The sequence below is a fragment of the Aulostomus chinensis genome, chromosome 20 (genome assembly GCF_037954235.1).
Source record: "Aulostomus chinensis isolate RoL2024-O1b breed Wild chromosome 20, RoL_Achi_v1.0, whole genome shotgun sequence".
In the NCBI taxonomy this organism is placed as follows: Eukaryota; Metazoa; Chordata; class Actinopteri; order Syngnathiformes; family Aulostomidae; genus Aulostomus; species Aulostomus chinensis.
Window position 1 is genome coordinate 10,388,029 of NC_141339.1, and position 19,961 is coordinate 10,407,989.

At 43.5% G+C, this 19,961-nt stretch overlaps 1 protein-coding gene across 1 annotated transcript in view; it reads right to left on the bottom strand.

The window, feature by feature from the left end:
* Positions 1-12,384, bottom strand: part of rgs6 (regulator of G protein signaling 6) — a 101,285-nt gene extending 88,901 nt beyond the window's left edge. Inside the window, exons 1-2 of the mRNA XM_086188697.1 lie at positions 12,325-12,384; positions 7,742-8,047 (exon numbers count right to left, since the gene is read on the bottom strand). Coding sequence (XP_086044823.1) covers positions 7,742-7,957 — 216 coding nt within the window. The 5' untranslated portion in view covers positions 7,958-8,047; positions 12,325-12,384. The remainder of the gene's footprint in view (positions 1-7,741; positions 8,048-12,324) is intronic.
* Between the last annotated feature and the right edge of the window lie 7,577 nt (positions 12,385-19,961).

Consider the following 19,961-nt stretch of genomic DNA (forward strand, 5'->3'; position numbering starts at 1 on the left):
TGGACCTTCACCAGTAGGACATAGTAGTACAAACATCCAGCATCCTACACACATACAACCAACTCTGTTTGCAAGGACTAAAACTGAGCCAGAGGGACAAAAAATAATAGACCACTGCTGAAAACATAAATGGAGTAGCTTGATTTAATTATACCAACCAGTGGCACCGTGGTGCGGTGGTTAGCACTGTCTCCTCACAGCAAGAAGGTTCCTGGTTCAAGCCTGGGATCTTTCTGTGTGAGTCTGCATGTTTTCCCTGTTCCTGTGTGGGTTCTCTCTGGTACTCCAGCTTCCTCCCACAGTCCAAAGACATCAAGAGGGGACGAGGCTGATTGATACTCTAAATTGACTGTAGGTGTGACTGTGAAAGTGAATGGTTGTCTGTCTCTATGTGTTTGTCCTGTGATGGACTGGTGACCTGTCCAGGGTGAACCCCGCCTCTCACCCGAAGACTGCTGGGATAGGCTCCACCCCCCCGCCACCCTTAACTGGTTAAGCGGAAGAAAATGGATGGATGGATGGATGGATTGAATGATACTTTAGCCACAGAAATGAGGGATCAGGAAGCTTTTGGATGAGTTTTGAAGTAGCCATATTGATTGAAAACTTATGTACAAGTATTGTTCACTGTGCGTCAAATGAAGGACAAAAAAAGAACAACCAATTCCTGTCTTAAAGACGGACAGGTCTTAGCAGCAGAGAGCCCCGTTGGCGAGGACAACCGCCTCACTGTGGCTATTCAACCTCCACACACTCTTCTCAGGCACGTTCCACAGGCTCAGTGGAACAGGAGGACAGGTATCCAGCTTGTTTAATAAACAGGCCTGCGGTTCAATGGCTGCTACTGTTGAACTGGGGAAAGGTGAGTAATGAAAAAAGGTGCAATACACACACACACACACACACACACACACACACTGACGCACCTGTACAAACAGCTGCTCATACAAACAGTGACGCACAAAAAACATTTGAACAGCGACATACACAAATACTCTGCATACCGCTTTGATTTGATTTATCACACACAGACACACACACAGATAGGGAGAGAAAGAGAGTTTCTAACAGATGCTGGCTGGTTTGAAGTGAAGCTGGAGCAAGGGTGAACCCTCCTCTCTTATTAACCCACTTTCAGGGACACAAAGCAGACTCAGGACCGACATGTAAAAGACAAAAGCCTTGTCCCTCTTTGGCTAATATTTGGCTTGTGGTTATACAGTTAGGGAAGCAGGATTAAGCTGCTGGAACACCCCAAAACAGGCACAGGTGTGTGTGTGTGTGTGTGTGTGTGCGTGTGTGTGTGTGTGTGTGTGTGTGTGTGTGTGTGTGTGTGTGCGCGTGTGAGTGTGTGTGTGTGTAGGAAGGTAAAATAGGGGAAAAGGAAGATGGGGGAGGATGGAGAGCGTTGGATGGATGAATGGCTCCCTGCAGGCGAGTCATCACTGCTGGTTGTAATTATTCCTCAAGAACCCACCCAGTATCAGCTCTTGTGTTCTGCCTTAATTTAACCTCCCAACCGACAGAACTGACCCTCCATCGTCTAAATGTCAGCGCTTCAAATTGGAAGTTCAAAAAAAAAACCAATAACAATTAAAAGTACAGCTTCTCGTTGCTTTGTAAACACTGGATGGCGAGCGTGATTTGCATATTCCTTGCGACTCCTGCACATGGATGATTGATGACTCATCCAGCAAGACAAATGAGAAGGTAGTACAGGGCATACATATTTCATAGCAAAACCGTGTAATAGCGGACGTTGTGAATCAGTAGCTCTGCTAACGGGTGATTGTTGTAAAGCAGAAAGACTGAATGGATGCTGGAACATCTAAATAAAGAGATGCTTCAGCAATATGTATATGTATATGTATATGCCTGTATGTGTATACAGGCTTTGTTATTGCCTGGATACAAGTGCAGGACTGTGGCCTCACTTCCTTTTCAAATATAATACCCACAGTATTCACCTGAAGTACTCCAAGTGTTCATTTACTGTACTTTCTCCATTCTCATAGTATTTTTTTCGTATCTAGTGCGTTGCTATCGTGCATTGTACACACACAGACATAAACACACACGGTGAAGGTAGTGAGGTGATGTGTGCATCGACAGAGATTGAATTTGTGTTACTAAGAGTGTTCATGTTCTCTATCTGTAAATCATGATTAGTTAATGTTTAGCTACCTGTTAGTAATTCTTATACAACCTTGAGTTAAAGGTGTAGTAATCATTTACTGATGGTGGTCATAATGGATGGAAAAGCTATTATGGGGTGTGTCAGTGTGTGTGTGTGTGGGGGGGGGGGGGTGTCAGGGTAAGTGTAACTTTAGGGATACATGTTCCCCACTTTGCAAAAGGAGCATTGATAAATTGTTTGTTATGCTTAAGAAATGCGCATTCAGCACTCGTACATAAAACTAAAGCCGCTGCCTCAGGCGTCCGCGACATTTCTCCCCCTCCTTCGTCTTGTTTGGACCGACAATAGTTAAGTCGTCCGTAAGGCGCAAGACCCCCATTTTAGCATTTTAACAACACAACACCGGCTCAGCTCATGACCAAGTGTGAGGGGGCTGGGATGAGGATCACCACCTCTTCATGGTTTTCATCCTAAAAGCAGTGGACCGTACACTTCAGGATGGGAATGAGTCCTTAGCCCAAGTGAAGGAGCTAAAAGTATCTCAGGATCCTGTTGTGGAGTGAGAGGACTATGGAGCACAGGAGAGGCCAGAGAATCTGAGCAGCAGGAGCAGTTTCATGTTTGCCGCGCTGCACTGTTGTGACGACACGAGGGCTGAGCCAGAAGTCAAATCTCTCCATAGGTCAGTGTTTTTTCCTTCTCTTACCTGTGGTCATGAATTGTGGCTCATACATGGAACACCTCAGGGAAGTTTTCTAGGTATGTCAAGCTGTAAGGAGGCCACGAGGCAGACCAAGGATCAGGTCAGGGGACAACATCTCAACACTGGCCTGGAAACGCCTCAGGATCTCCCAGTTAGAACTGGTAGATGTGATCATGGAATAGGAAGTTTGCGGTTCCCTGCTGGAACCCCCAACATGATTTCACATAAGCAGCATAAACAATTTAGCCTGGGCCCTCCTGTGCTAACAGATTTAGATTAAAAATACGTCAATGGTTTAAAAAAAAAAAAAAAAAAAGGTCTTCGTATTGCGTAGTGTTTATCATTACCTTAGAATTCAATACGTCCTACTATGAACTCACACATGAAAGGCCATGGTCTTGTCTGAAGGGAGGGGCTATGGGGAGGAGGCAGGGAGGCATTATTAATATACCTTGTATCCACTGTTTGTGTTGTCAACCCCTGACTGTATGAATGCAACCCTGCTAGATTGACTGTCATATTATAGATGACAAATACCACTTAAAATGAAGTCAGGGTTTCATTTCATTTGGCAGGTGATAATTAATGCGCACACAGCTGTCAAAATGCATGATAAAAAAGCCTCATCAGGCAATAAGAAAGATCATTTCTGCTGTAATAAACTCAACATAGCAAACAGACTGTGAGCAGTATGACATCACATTCCAGCTGCTGAGGACTCTCCTGAAGTGACCTTTACTGCAGCGACCTGCACAGGAGGTGCAGCAACATCCATCTGCCGCCCAGTCTTTCAGATTCCCTCTTCCCTCTCTTCTTCTTTACTTTCCCACGTCATTACATTCACCATGTTCGTCAATTCCGTGCCCCCCCCCCCTTTACGTATCGTTCAGTTTCTCGCTACCTCGTTTTCAATTTCCAACGCTTCCTTCCTCTCCTCCTCCTTCCTGCACCAGGAACCCATTAATCAAAGATGACAGTTGGTGATGGTGTCATGTTATTCCTGCTGCACCTCCAGCAGACAGACAGACATTGTATTCCCACTTTGAAAACGTTACAATGGATTATCAACAATGGAAGAATCGATGCTAAAATTTGATGCTATTATTGATATGTTTACATTCATCTTTTGCACCTGAGACAATCAAACGGAAAAAAAAACACACCCAATTGCCAATCCTGTGCTGCGTGTCTCCGATATCACAATCTCACATGATTTATTATCTTTGTGAACATTTTTCTATTTAGTTTGTGGTCTCAATCGCCACTTTCATGTCTTCACTGTTGTAATTCACATCTCTCTTTGGAGAAACATCGATGGTAAAGTATGTCACGCTTTGGGGCGTGGCTTCCTCATGATTGACAAGGCACCACTTTAGCATACCAAGGCGGTTCTGGATCAGGAAAGAGCATCTGTGGGGTAGAAGTTGGAGTTCTGACCAGGGTTGGCCTGTGACCTCACATCTATTTTTCGTTCACTATCATCTTTTACCTCAGTTAAGATTCACAGAGGCTGTTAGTTTGATGTTTTTCTGACAAGGTCTGTACTATCTTTACTTCTAGATCTTTTCTAAAGAGGGCAGATCTTGAAAATGACTGAAGAAAAAACACCGATAAAGTTCATATGATATTCAGTCTAAAAAAAAAAAAAGCAAGATGGTAAAACGTAGAGAACACAAAAAATCCTGCATCTCTTACAAACAAGGTAAACATTTAAAGTATTATTAACTGAACTGGAGCTTATATTTCTGCAATAGAACTCAAACAAACTCAATGGAAAACAGTACAAGGGATTTGCACAAATGTCTTGGTGGATTATTTCACATTAAGTTGTACTACAAAAGACATGCAATATATGTTTATTTGCATCAGCAGAAATCAGAAACCCCAGAAATGTGAAGCACAACAGCGGGTAAATGAAAAACACATATCCAGGCAGTGAAGCAGATGCACCAAGCACACGTAAAGCATTCAGTAACCAACAACTCACTCACACTCTGGTTGTTTTTTTCAGTCAAACTATACACGTTAAGCAGATGGAGGAGGAGACATCCATGCAACAAAAAAAAACAGGTACAGTTTTTCAATAATGTTCTCTCGGTATAGAAATGGTATTCTTTCAGGTTACCAGGCAGGCACCTGACAGAAGTTGTCAATCATGTCGATCTCTGTTGTCCTTCAAATGTGCACCTGTTGCCCCCCCGCGGTCCCCTTTTTCGACCACATCCTCATCTCCTCTTCTCGGCCTTTTTGTGTTGTTTTGGCCCTCATTATAAATAAGCAAAAGTGTGCACTCGCTGCCTGCTGCTAAGCAATAAAGACACATCAACTGTGCACTCGTGCTGTTGTTTCCTCGCACTGACAGGGATATCGGCACGCTCCTCCCCACCGTGACCAGACTCCCCGAGCATGATGGCTGCATGCAAACCCTCGCTGTCTCTTTCACAGTTCATCTACCGCCATAAAACACTGCGGGAAACAATGTATCCAGTCTCAGCATTCAGGAGCTGGCCAAGAAGATTGCCTTCGGAACCAATTTATTTCTTTATCTTGTCTTTTATTCAGTTCAAGACCATGTGCCCTGATAATTCCCACAAAAAGGTCAGAGTTCATGGTCACTGACAAAACAAAAAGCTCCTTGCAGTTAGTATAACATCTGTAATGCTTAGGTTTCACTTCGAGAAGTTGCAGGCTAAAAGAGACAGATCTCATGCCACAAAGGGTTGGGATCCTGCAGGTTTTCATTCTAAATGAAGCAGATATTTTACCTCGATGAGCTCAGAATGTATCACGTCCTACCGAGTACATCTAAGCATTGCAGTCTGCTGCTGCGAAGGAGCCCTTCGGCTGTCCGGCTTGAGAAAAATACTCGAGTTGGTCCCATAATAGTCCTCTCCATATACCTCACATCCTCTCAGTTACACTTCTGTTCGGTCTCCCTCAATTGGGCCAACTTTATCCTCAGATTCCGCTGCTTGACACAAAACCATTCCAATATTAACCGACAGAATCCCCCACCGCCATCGATCACTCTATGCTCCCTCTGCGCAGGAACTCTGGAGGTTTAGCTCTGGTCTAACGGTTTCATCTGTTACTCTGGTTACTCTGAAGTCAGAAACTTGAAAGCCTCTAAAACTGTTAGAAAGAAAGTGATTGAATATAATGAAATACAAAGCACATACTCAACAACTGCAAGGGTGAACTGAACAGTTTTGTTAGATTCTGTTGTGCTTGGGCATTGTTGACAAGACAGGGGGATTTTAATCATACGGTCCATTACATCCAGCAAATAAGATACTGTGGGATAAAGTGATCCCCCTTTTCAAGGTCATCCTGAGCTGCCCAGTCACCAGTGACCCTCTATTGTGCTGTTAATCCCTCAGGGATCCCCAACTAAATCTCTTACATGTTTGTTCTGTATTGGCTGTATGGTGGCTAGGAGACTCACATGTCCACTGGCAATAGAAATGAGGTACAAAACCTACACCTGTAAGCACATTCATGTCTAAAATCAAAATAAGATATCAGAGGGCTCTACCACACATCCTACAAGACAAGGAAATATGGTCAGGGCTGTTAACACACACACACACACACACACACACACACACACACACACACACACACATTTTACCCATAAAGAGTAGTCAAAAGAAGACTTGGCAGAATAAACACATGAGAAGTCCCAGGCTGATTGGTGCAAATGATGCGCATCTACAAGGGGAAGACACATAACACACACACACACACACACATGCACACACACACACACACACACACACACACACTGCTGTCCTTCCCCTTTTGCATTAATAATAATAACCAGCCATGAGCTCTAAGTCACAGGTGGGACAACCAGCACCTTGTTGGTTATGGCCTACGAGCTGTTTGTAATATTTGGAGTGATCAAACAAGGTCAAAGTCCATCTCCCGATGAAAAAATGGACAGACGAATTACTTTCAGTTGCAAATTGTAATTTTTCTTTCATGCAAGTGAGTATCAGCCATGGAGTTGCTGCTCAGAGATTAGGATAAAGATCTGGAATATCTGGGAAGGACCCCGCTGAGGAAACAGCTGGTCAGTCATGTGGGTTACAGTTGAACGTATCAGAGCCTTTTAGGAGGATAAAATTTGCATTTTCGTTCACTCTTTCTCTAACAGCCATTTTCATCAACCTTTGTGATCCAGCCAAACATGAAAAATATAACGACAGGGTTAATGGAAAACTATAGACTGGTACACAAATAACTCTTTATCCTTAATTGCTAAGAAATCACACTGCCATTTGAGCTCAATCAGTGAATATGTGTTTGAGTGAGCGTGCGTGTAGCAATCCTGCATGGAATCGTAACTCCATTCTGCAGTTCCTCCTATCAAAACAATGGGTTTTCACAACTTGTTGTACTGCTACATTCTCCATCCCCTTCAGAGCCATTTTCAGCAGCACCTGTCAGCTGTTTTCAATTTCAAAAAAAAAAAAAAAAATCAGATAAGTGCATTACCAGCTCAGCCCCAGACAGTTAGCAACTAGCTGATGGAGCATTTAGCTCGAGTTCTCTCTCAGGAGTGGATACATTCATCAGACTTGCACTGTATCTGCTGGATGTGTGATCACACTTTGAGGTGATAATGTCAATAATGGGTTTACAGCACGTCTCCAACAACTACTGTGCTCGTGCTGCTGGGTGGCAGATTTGCCACAAAGCAGTCATAGATACCAGCTTTGCATTGCTTAACTGCTGCAGCACCAACAGCAACCGGGGAAGTTCAAGTTGATTTTGAAAAATAGAAAATGTAAGCACCCAACGCGTAACTGATTAAAAATAACAATAAAAACAGCACGGGACTGTCGAAAAATCGTTTCTAAAAAGACTTTAAAACAAATGGAGGAGTTTGGGCTTACTTTTCTGTACACTATCATGTTTGGGGAGTCATCATCCGGGTCCACGATGCTCATGGACCTCATAGACAGCAGAGGTCGGGTCGGGGTCGTCTGAACATCTTCCTTCAGCTCTTGAGACGCTTCGTCCGGCTCTACTGCCGCACTGCTCAGCTGTTCCTCCTGCTCCTGCTCCTCCTGCTCCTGCTGCTCCTGCTGCTGAGGTGCCTCAGCCATCATGACACTCTTCCTTTCTTCTCCTCCGTGTTCAGTTACCCCTTCTTCCCTCTCGATGTCCTCCTGTTCTCTCGCTTCCGTGTCAAGCAGCTGCTGTTGGGAGAGAAAATGAGATGAGTTAGATAGTAAATCACCTTCGGCCTCCAGTGTCCCACCGCGCTGTCGGCTTTTTTCTTTTCGACAGTCAACAGGCGCAGGATGGATGAAATTAACTCATCATAAATTCTTCCTGGCTCTATTTTCTGCAGTTCCTCTTCATTTTTTGTGAAATGTGATGGAAGTTGCTTGAGAAAAGTTACTTTCTATCATCAAGATGAAGGATTTCAAGGATGTTAGAATACACAATACAGACACAGCACTGCTTTTCTTCATGTTTTTTTTTTAAATATATTCTTTTAACCAGTTAATTTTGTATATATATATATCTATATATCTATATCTATATCTATATCTATATCTATATATATATATATATATGTATATATGGGCATTTTTAATCTATCTTCTTCTTTGTGCTTTTAACAAATATAATTTTAGCATTTTTAAATCGCATGCTTAGCCTTTGTATTTTAAACAGTTTTCATGTTTCTACATTTCCTCTGTGACTTTATTGGATTTCATGCTTTTACCTTGTATCCTTTTACCTGCCATTCTTTAACTGTATTGTTACGAAGCAAGTTGCTATAGAATTACAATTTTCTTGCCTTTGCTTTATCTTTCTAGCCAGTTGAATTCTCTGTTAGCTTGGATTCATCTACAACAGCGCCACAGGGCAAAAATGAGGCTCTTCGTGTGCGTGTGCTGTGCATGTCTCCTGGTTTGCTGGGGTTAAAGAGATCGTAAAATCACAATATCAGTGAATAAAGGAAAATTTACGGGCTCGATTGGAACAACAGCTAATATGGAGAATGAGAAACCTGCACGCCAGCAGATATGGACTGTTGAGCATTACTTTGGAGCGTTTGCGTGGGAGCGCTAATGCCCCATCGGAGCAGTCGTTTAGCTTCATGTCAACTGGCTCTTTAGATCAATACTCTCATCATCCAGCTCTTTGGGCGTAGCAGAGTTTGTGAGAGAACATACAAAGCTGCATGCGTGTGTGTGTGTGTGTGTGTGTGTGTGTGTGTGTGTGTGTGTGTGTGTGTTTTTGTTGAAGAAAACCTGTTTGAAAACTCCAAACGGGAAAGGAATTTACTGCATTTTCTCCCATCCTGCTGTCATTATTCCAGATATTTAAAAACCTGCTAACCATAAATATAAACGTCTGATTAGATTCCCAGTTAACTTCACAATCCATCTCTCCCATCTCTGGAATCACACGTATACGCCCCGCTGGCCCGGGATCAATACCGCCAACACACGCTCTCTCCCTCTAAGTCTTCATTTTGCATATAAATGAAATGTTCAGGTTGAATACGCATGTCTTGATGATTCAGAGAGGCATCGCAGCCTCGGCTGGAGTCACCCTAATCGCTTTAAAGACCTTCAGAGTTTAGATGTGGTCAAAGTGAGAGCAGAATCCAAACACATTGGATATAATGTGATTCATCAGGTCCTAAAAATAGATGGAGGGGAAAAAATGAGCATTTAACTACTGACTACTGGGTTTCTTACCCTTGTGGGGGGGTCGTAATTTAAACTTTTTTTGTATTGATATGAAGTTATACAGACTAAAAAAGACCAAGATATTAGTTGTAGCTTTACTCTGATTACCATTTCAATGTAACCTGATTACAAGTCGAGCTGAAAGTGTCAGGAGAAACCTTCCTTTTTCTCCCCACCCGCTGTGATGAGAGAAGGATGCAGAGTGAGAGTTCTTACAGTTTCCTACATCACCCATACTCTGTGCTCCGGGCGAGACTGGATGAGGATGTCTGGATGTTTTCTACTGATACAGGACACCATCAATCCAGCACTCAGCTATCTTTATATGTGCAGGAAGGAATCAACCAAAGAAGGGTTACAGTCCATAAATGTGTAACCAAAGTCAGTGTGCTCCGCTGATTAAGTAGTTGCAGCGAGAAAGCCTGATAATTTGTCACATGTATTCTTGTAATGACCAAATGTAATGAAGCATGAATGGAAAAGAGAGATCCAGGCAGCACATCTCATCTAGCCGACGGCTGAGGTGATAAGTCCTCCCTCATCACTCGCCAGTTCATCCCAAAGTCTGTTCGATAGATTTGAGGTCATCCCAGAGGAGAGGAAAACAGAAGAAGGATCTGGAAGAACACTTGAGTGGCTTATAAATGAGCCTCAACAATATCAGGAACATATTTGTGATCAAATTGAAGTCTCCTGTGTATTTGAGCTCACTTCTATTACAAAAAACAAAACAAAAAGGATTCAAAAGGAGACGCAGCAGACATCCTGTAGCTGCACGGTTTGGCTTTTAAACAGGAGGATTATTCATAGTAGGAATTCAAAAGCACCAGAAAAAACAAATCATTTAGTTTGCACGTGATGAGTGCACATACACACATATGCTCTCTCTCTCTCACACACACACACACACACACACACACACACACACACATACAGATGGCTCCTAATCTCTGCCCTTGCTGAGGAAATGCAGAGAAGGTGTTAATGCAGTGATGACCATAGATGACAAAAAAGGTTGTTTATTCATCTGATCTCAGCTGGATGTGTGTGTGTGTGTGTGTGTGTGTGTGTGTGTGTGTGTGTGTGTGTGTGTGTGTGTGTGTGCATAGATCACTCTGAATGGCTGCAGACACACTCTAACTGTACTTGGCCAAGTACGCAGTGACGCAACAATAAGACAGTTGCTAGTATGGTACGGTAAGATTCACTTTTCCAATTCTTCAAACTGCCGAGAAACCGCAAAACGCTCTCCTTCCCAGTCGTGATGCTACGAGTGACACACACAAACATAAACATCACGGAATGAAAAAAAGCAACGTCCACAGTTAGAAAGGTAACGCGAAAAAGTTTAAAAAGAGGGACGTTTTTGATGGGTTTTTTTTTTTAAGCACAAGTCAGACCAGTACCTGACCACTCAAAACTGCACTGGAAAACATTCCAGTTTATTTCAGGTAATTCTATCCTGGTCTTTATTTAAAAAAAATAAAAAATCCATGAATGACATGATATATTCGATCACAACTCTGCCAGTCGGTTCGACTAGTTTGGTGGATTCACGTTTTTGGGAAGTTTTCCTATTGAGATTGTGGGAGTGGCATGGTGGACTCCCCCTTCCTCTCCATCCTGCTTCCTCCTCCGACCCAAAACACACACATTTGGTTTATTCAAGAATCGGAACGTCCGCTTTAAATCTCCACACATTTGCTCACGTATTTTTTGAATTATACAACTTTTATCAAACATGCAGACTTGCATACCAAAGTTGGAGAATACTGCCCTTTTCCCTCATTTCATGGTCCACAAGGTGAGCACGGTAACCCCCCCCACACACACACACACACACACATTTCTGTGTGACCTCACTTTGTAGTGTGTTGCAACAGGACAGAAACCTTCTCAAAACCTAAACCTGGAGGAACATTCATGTAAAACGACACTAAGATATCAGAGGGCTCCGTCACACCTCATGCAAGACTAGGAAATGTGGTGGACACACACACACACACACACACACACACACACACACACACACACACACACAGTTTCCCATAAAGAGTAGTCAAAAGCAGACTTGGCAGAATACACACATGGGAAGTTCAAGGCTGTTGGGTGGCAATGATGCGTATCTACATGGAGAACACGCACACACACACACACACTCACACACACACACACATCTCCCAACAGATGTCAGTGGTCTCTATCCTCTTAGGACCACCACTTCACTCCACAAAACAGCAAATAAGGTTGCAGCCCAATTTAGCCTATCTCTCTCTAACACACACACACACACACACACACACACACACACACACACACACACACTTGCTTGTAATCATTTCTTCAGTGATTGCATATAAGCAATTACACAGTAAGCAACATCAGGATCACACACAGACTGCATGAATGCTTCTCTCTCTCTATCTCTCTCTCGCTCTCTCTCTCTCTCTCTCTCACACACACACACACACAAACTGTTGTCCTTCACTGTTTCTTAACTAACCAGCTTTGAGGTCTAAATCACAGGTGGGACGAACAGCACCCTGTCTTTCTCTCTCTCTCTCGCTCTCTCTCTCTCTCTCTCTCTCACACACACACACACACACACACACACTCACAGTCCTATAACAACGGAGCATCACGAGTGGGTTAAATCGCGACAGGAATTGTTGCATCCGGACTCATGCATTCATTCATTCATTCAGTCAGTCATCAAACGCCGCCGTCAACCTCATCCTTGCTCCTTCGTCCCCCCGTGTCCTTACCTGAGCACCGGCTTCTCTCTCGCTCGGAGCTCCAAGCGAAGAGCGGCTACAGCGACCCACCAGAGCCCTGGAGAGAGAGAGACAGAGAGAGAGAGAGAGAGAGAGAGAGAGAGAGAGAGAGAGAGAGGCGGTGAGATCCGAAGCAGCTGTTTCTGTTTCTCTCTCAAGCACACTTGTGACTACCGTGTATGTGTCTGGATGTCTATCCTTGTGAGGACCAACATGAGTCCTTACCTTCAGAGGGAAGAACAACCAATTAGCCTGGCTCTCTCCTGAGATAAATATTATGGTTGGGCCTTTGTTGTATAAACATCCATCCATCCTCTTCTGCTTAGGGCTGTTAAGGGATGGGGCGGGGGTCACACAGTCAATTTAGAGTATCAATCAGCCTCGTCCCCTCTTGATGTCTTTGGTCTGTGGGAGGAAGCTGGAGTACCAGAGAGAACCCACACAGGAACAGGGAGAACATGGAGACTCCACACAGAAAGATCCTGTGATGGAGCCGGGACTCGAACCAGGAACCTTCTTGCTGTGAGGCAACAGTGCTGACCACTGCACCACCGTGCTGCCCTGACATAAATACAGAGAGATGGGTGATTGATAGATGTATTCATTTTGAAACTTTTCAATGAATAATATCAATGTGCAAGACAATGTGGTCCTAAACGTAAAAAAAACAAATTTAAGTTGATCTAATTTGAGAATCCAAATTGAAAGAATTTTTTCATGATTTCAACAAAAATGTCTTGTCATATTAACTTCCTCTTCATTCAGCGTTACTCAAGTTATCTCAATAAATACCGAAGAGTGAAGATCGACTATATTCCTGTAGGAAAGTTTCTTTGATTCAAATAAACACAAAACTCTTTCAGTTTGTTTCTTTCAAATTGAATCAACTTAGAATCTTTAGACAGCCCAAACACAACCTACTACCATGGCAACCAAAAAGAAAACAAAACTTAGTCATGACCATGTTAATTAATGGTTTTTATCTATGATTTATGATCCATTTATATATATTTATATATATATATTTTTTAATTTCAGCTCCCTGTGTCTCTCAATTTCACCGAGGATATTTTTTTCTTTCCTTAATATACAAAACAACTTCAACTGCGGAAGCGTATACTCTGTACTTGAGGCTGTATACAATTACTGTGTAGCAGTGAATAAAATATATTCAAAAACCTTTTCTAACTTTGTGTTCCTGCACTTATTATTGATTCTGAGAATAACAGCCCTGACACAGGCACGCGCACACACACACACACGCGCGCGCACACACGCGCGCGCGCGCACACACACACACACACACACACACACACACACACACACACACACACACACACACACACACACACAAACAACCTGTTGGCTCGTCTGCTGTCCATTTGATAAATCTGACGACCCTCCAGTTCTGACCCTGCTGCTCCTACAGTCAAGCGTCTCCAGTGCTCAAGTGTCATGCTGTCCTCTTCTGGATGATTCCCATCTCACAGCTCACGCAGCATCTGTCTCTTGCCTTGGTCGACTGAGAAAATGAGACATTATCACATCAGTTTTTGTTAATGATCCATCCTGCTCCAGGTGGGGATCAGGACTGATTCTCTGTTCATGACCTGTGCAGCAGTCCTGAGGCCAGAGGTGGAGGAGTGGCTGGCCTCCGTCAGGATTACAGTTAATACTGATTATTAATATTAAAGCTTTAATCAGACGAGATTCTGCCGCAAGGTTTGCTCTCGCAAGTGAAAGGAAGGAGGTACGGAGAACAAAAAAACCCACCCATTCATCCATTTTCTACCGCTTATCCGGTTATGGGACGAGGGGGGCTGGAGCCTGAGAGGCGGGGTTCACCCTGGACAGGTCACCAGTCCATCACAGGGCCAACACATAGAGACAGACAACCATTCACACTCACAGTCACACCTACAGTCAATTTAGAGTATCAATCAGCCTCGTCCCCTCTTGATGTCTTTGGACAGTGGGAGGAAGCTGGAGTACCAGAGAGAACCCACACAGGAACAGGGAGAACATGGAGACTCCACACAGAAAGATCCCGTGCTGGAGCCGGGACTTGAACCAGGAACCTTCTTGCTGTGAGGCGACAGTGTTAACCAAGCACCATTGCGCTGCCCCCCCCAAAAACGGAACATATATTTGAATACTATTTTTTTCACACTTCAAATCCTTCCTTCCACAGTTCACTTCTCACACACACGAAGAGCTCCAAAGCTGCAGGCCCAGCAGATCAAGTCTCAGCTGATGGGAACTTGGGCTGAAGGACATCAAAGCGTCTGATGCAACGATGAAATAAGGGAGGAAAGTGGGCACATTTGCACTCAAGGGGGTTACTATATATATTTATGTGTGCGTGTGTGTGTGTGTGAGAGAGAGAGTGTGTGTGTGTGTGTGTGTGTGTGTGTGTGCAACCAACATTAAGCATGTCAACACAACGTGTTTGCGGCAAATTCTCACGGCTGCTGGTTAAAAATATTTGCTGGCCTAATTCAACAGAATATTACTGGGACAGAGACGGAAGCATCAGCACGCTTCAAAAGAGGGCTGTGCCTCCCCCCCCACACACACACACACTCATCCACCCACACCCCCTCTTCCCTCTGTCTCACTTTTATTTGCAGTTCAGTGTGCAAATGGAAAAAAATGGACGTCAATAAACTCACAAATCAATACACACACTTAGCAGCTAACTGTCGTCAACGCTGATACTAATGGACCACTCTGGCCTGCCTGGATTACACACACACGCACACACACGCGCACACACACACACACACACACACACACACACACACACACACACACACACACACACAAATCTGCTCATGAATGGAAACTGTATAGCCTCCCCTCTGAACCAGCCGCATTATTGGGAAACAGTAAACAGGAAGAGAAGATCCCCAATGATTTTGTGTGTGTGTGTGTGTGTGTGTGTGTATGTATGTATGTGTGTGTTGGGAAATGGCAGGGTCTGGGTTGGCCCATATTTGGGGCTTGTTTTCATCTTCCAGTCTCTTCAGCTACTTGCTTGGACCCTCATGGAGTCTCTCTGGATCCGATTCTTAACTAAATCCCTCTTAATAAACAAAAGAAACTCCCTCAAGCAGGGACACAAATCCAAGAGAGTGGGCGTGGCTACAGAACTGCTAAGTTAGCACCATTTCAAACCTACACAAACTATTTCCTCGATTGGCTTCCTGCCGTGAGCACTTTACAATCAGGGTGCGTTAATAATGGTTATTTAATGCATAGTTAGACTCACGAGAGTGCTGAATAAGCGTCACTGAAACACAATAAACCATTTATCAATGTTAACGCTCTTTGTGACCTTTATTGCAAAGGGAGGAATATGCATCCATTTTGCTGTGAACTGTAAAGTTAGCATGAACGCTGTTAGAAAGAAATATGACTGAACACGTAAGTTCATTCACTAATACTACCTAACAAATAAGTTGATTAACTAAGCATTCCTAATGGTTACCGGGGCACTAACTAACCATTATTAATATTCATTTGGAAGTTGTTACCCAGTTTTCATTCTGTTGATCAAATACATTGACCCAAAAAAATCCATTCGTTTTAATGTGGTTTTATAGTAAAGTGTTTCCAACTTGAGTCCGTGGGCAGAGCTCAGTTGGGAAATGGTGACTCATTCAGTTCTTCCATGCACGATGACTCGTGATCATTTCGATGTTTGTTACTAAAAAGCGGAGGCCATATTGGTCGCATTTCTACATTTCCTGCTTCAGTGCAGCTCTCCGCAGCGAGCCGTACATTCGAGTTGCTCGAAAATGATCTGGCTTGTTTTCACGAAACTTGGTGAAAGGACGCAAGCAGAGATTAAATTTAGTAAAATATACATGGAAGTGTCTACATGTTCTGTAACAGAGGACCTCAATATACTTTCGACTTGAAAATGTCATTAAAAATGTGGCTTCTTTTTTAAATAACCTCCTAAAAACTGAGGGTTTTCTGAAAAATCCACGTCGACTAAAACCTTTATTTCTTTAGGACATTTGATGTGAATGTAGATTAACTGTTGTTTGCCTTACTGTTCTTTTAAAAAAAAAACCTAATCAAACAAAAATGACACCGACGTGGCATCAGGTCTTCAAGGTAGAAGCCCATCACACCTAAATGGGTTTTCTACACGAGGTATGTGACGATTCTCCTCACAGTGACTCAACAAAGTCCGGGTTATAGTAAAAGCATAAAGCTGTTGCGATGCTTCTGAATAATAAGTTTGACACAGACTTGACTCAAAGCTGCTGGCACAGCCTGAAAACATTTACAAGAAGATCAAATCATGGACAAATAATCCGTCTATTTCCTGCCACTGATGTGAGTCAGCACTTCCTCCTGGCTACCTCCGGAAGCTCCTCCTGGGTGATCCCACAGCCAGATGGGATGGATCATTCTTCCTGTGGGTTTGCCTCTGGGTCTCTCACCTGTTGGAAAACATCCACACACACGCACACGCACACGCACACGCACACGCACACACACACACACACACAAGCACGCTCGCACGCACGCACGCACGCATCCAGGTTGCATCTGAGTTAGGAAGGTAAACTGGCCTCTTCTAATGAAGTGAGAACTTTTTTTTATCAAAGTAAAAGTTGAAATAGAACAATCAAAAGGCTGTGAGTCACCGGTGAATGCCTGCACTCACAGTACACGGACAGAAATTGTGTTAATCAACGGACTTAAACCTTAACAGGGATCTGCTCACATCTCCACCAACAGAGCTCTATCTCTGAGCGGTGAAGGAACGTCCCTCTCTCTCTTCTTGAGTGCTTGCTAAGTGCTGAGAGGTGTACGTGCGGGGATTGACGGCACCGTGTGGGCTGGCGGCGTGCGTGGGAGAAAAGTATCAAGGATCCATCAGTGACACACGAGAGAGAAAGGTCAGGGCGAAGGATGGAAGCGTGCTGCTGGTCAACAAAGATTTCATTCTTGACAACAGAGATAAAGATGGAGGTATAATCACGAAAGTTGAAGAACCCAGTTTTAAAACGCTTTAACAGAGAGCTGTGATCCGTCCATTAAACAAACGAGTTTACAGGTTTTTGCAATGCTTCGATGCATTTCCTGAAACTCTAACCTCGTTCTCACAACTCTGAATGTCCCCCAAAACAGGGGACTATTTCTTTTAAATTAAACCCCCTTGTGCCAAAGAAGCTGTGCCACTCCTGCTCCATTTTCAGAAACACCGTAAGCCGGAACCCACAATATGTGCATGTTTTTAGTGATCACAGTTTGTACCTGTGGTGTGGAATTGACAGCAGATGTTTGCCATCACTCTCTCTGGCCTCTCTTTATGCTAGCCTCCTCTTTCGCACAATCAAACCGCCCGTTGTACACAACGATTTGTTTTTTTTCTTCCGTGCAGTGATTCACCCAATGAAAAAGTGTGTTCACGCAAGTGAGAAACGTTCACAGCCGTTTGAGAAAAGCAAAAATGTATTTTGAGGGACACGTCGTATTTGGGTAAGAACTGCATCCACACAATGACATTTGCGTTAAGTGTTCTGGTTTTGTGTTTTTGTGTTTTGTACGTAACGTGCAGAACAAAACCAGAGTCGTAAATACTGACAACGTCCAGTTACATTCTCAGTGGATTCATGGGACACAATTAAGAGAATGAGGTTAGAATATCAGGAAAGGCATCTAAGCAATGGATGGATGGACAATAGAGGTTTCTATGATGCAGAGGATCATCAGACAACCGATTTATAATCGTAAAAGTAGTAATAAGAATAATACATTTAACTGTCGTACCTCTCAAAAAAACAAGTCTGCAAAGTGCTTCACAGACCTAAAACGCAATTTATTTGACACATTGCGGTAAATCCAAAACAAAACAAAAGAAACAAGATGAGACAATAAAACAAATAAAAGAGATCTCACTCAAAAGCCAACCAGTAAAAGTAGGTTTTTGAGAGAGTTTTAAAAGAGGACAGTGAGGTAGTTTGTGTGCTTGCGAGCGGAAGTGCATTCCACACTTGTGGAGCCTTTTCTGCAAATGCCCTGCCCCTGTCCTTTTTCTTTTCATAACTGGTGCCACAAGTACTGGAAAAAGTAGTAAAGTATTAAAACAACAAGTACAGGTAGCTTTTTGGGAAATATGCTTGACTGCTGTCCTCCCCAGAGCCGAGTTAGACGGGTGACACCCTTCTCTCATCCGTGTGAGCATCTTCTGACTTCTACTGGCAGAATGCTAACACTTCTCATCCACTACCATTCACTGTGCTAAGCTAACTTGTGGTTCGCATGTGCATCTACAGGGTCTGACTCTGGGAAGGACGGACGCTATGAGAACTTCTCAAAATGTTTCTTTTTTCGACATGTTCCTTTTAAAAATGCCTTGACCTTAAAAGATTTACAAAGAGGCTTACAAAAGAAAAACACTGGTGTGATTCCTTCTGGGCACCAGGACACTCGTGGTTGTGTCGGACTGGACCTGCTGAGTCCTGGGGATACGGTGTAATCGTGACATTTAATCATGACTGACCTCATCCCAGGAAAAAATAAAAAAATCCCAGGCTTGAGTTTTCCTTAATCACTCTTCAGTTCAGTCCTTGTATAGTTTTTTCTGTAGCAAATCCTTGAAAGGAACCCAGGTGATTCCGCCCCCACATTTTCCACCTGTACCAAAGATGACTAATCTGCGTGGCCTCCTCCGCACTGATGCTGCAGCGGTTGCTGCTGCGCTGGCCTCAAACAGCCCCGAGCATCACTGCAGGTGGATGGAGCCAAACAAGTGCAGGTCAGTACGAAGCAGGAGAAATCAAAACACTCTTTCTAGTTCTCAAGCATGTCCTTTTTCTTTTGTATACAAATTAGCCGACCGACTCCTGGGCACGGGAGATCAAACATGCTGATATATACAAGTATCCTTCACAGCGCATAGATTTATACAGAAAAACCCTGTGCCTTATTATTTCACCTGATACTACACTAAAGCTAACATTCAGAAGAGTGGTGAAGGGCTTTCTGGTTGCATTTTGCTGTGGCACTTGGATGTTATCGTGTAGTTCCAATAGATGTACAAGTACTTTGATGACTATTTGATGCCTCTGCCCTGGTGACAGCTGTAGACCAGAGGAAGGCAGAATTCATGGTTGTTTCATGCGATACCTTTGGAAACCCTTGAGAGAACAGCTTCACGACGTCCAAAGGGACTGGAGAAAGAACAGAAAAGACCGTGGCGGTCGAAGGTCACGATGACCTCAAATGAACATGGTATCATAGGAATGTCACGAGGAAGCTCCTTCAAATGTTGGTCAAAACGTCCACCGGGACTCAAAATAGTTGTTGGTAAAAGGTCGAGCTGTTTAACAGGAGCACACTGCGAGCATTCAACTACAACACAGTATTTCTAGTCTGGTTTAACTAAAAAAAAAAACCCTACATTTGATCAGCATCACTTTGCATTATCTTCCATCATTTCTTGAGGCCAGCTTCAGGTTCAATGGTTCCTGGAGACAAGCAGGTGAGAGAGGAACAAAAGATGTTGGAGGCTGCTTAAGTCCAAAATCCCAGACCTCTACCCTCCCAGACCTCTACCCTCCCCGACCCTCGCTCACTAGTTACTGACTGCAGGGTACAATCAG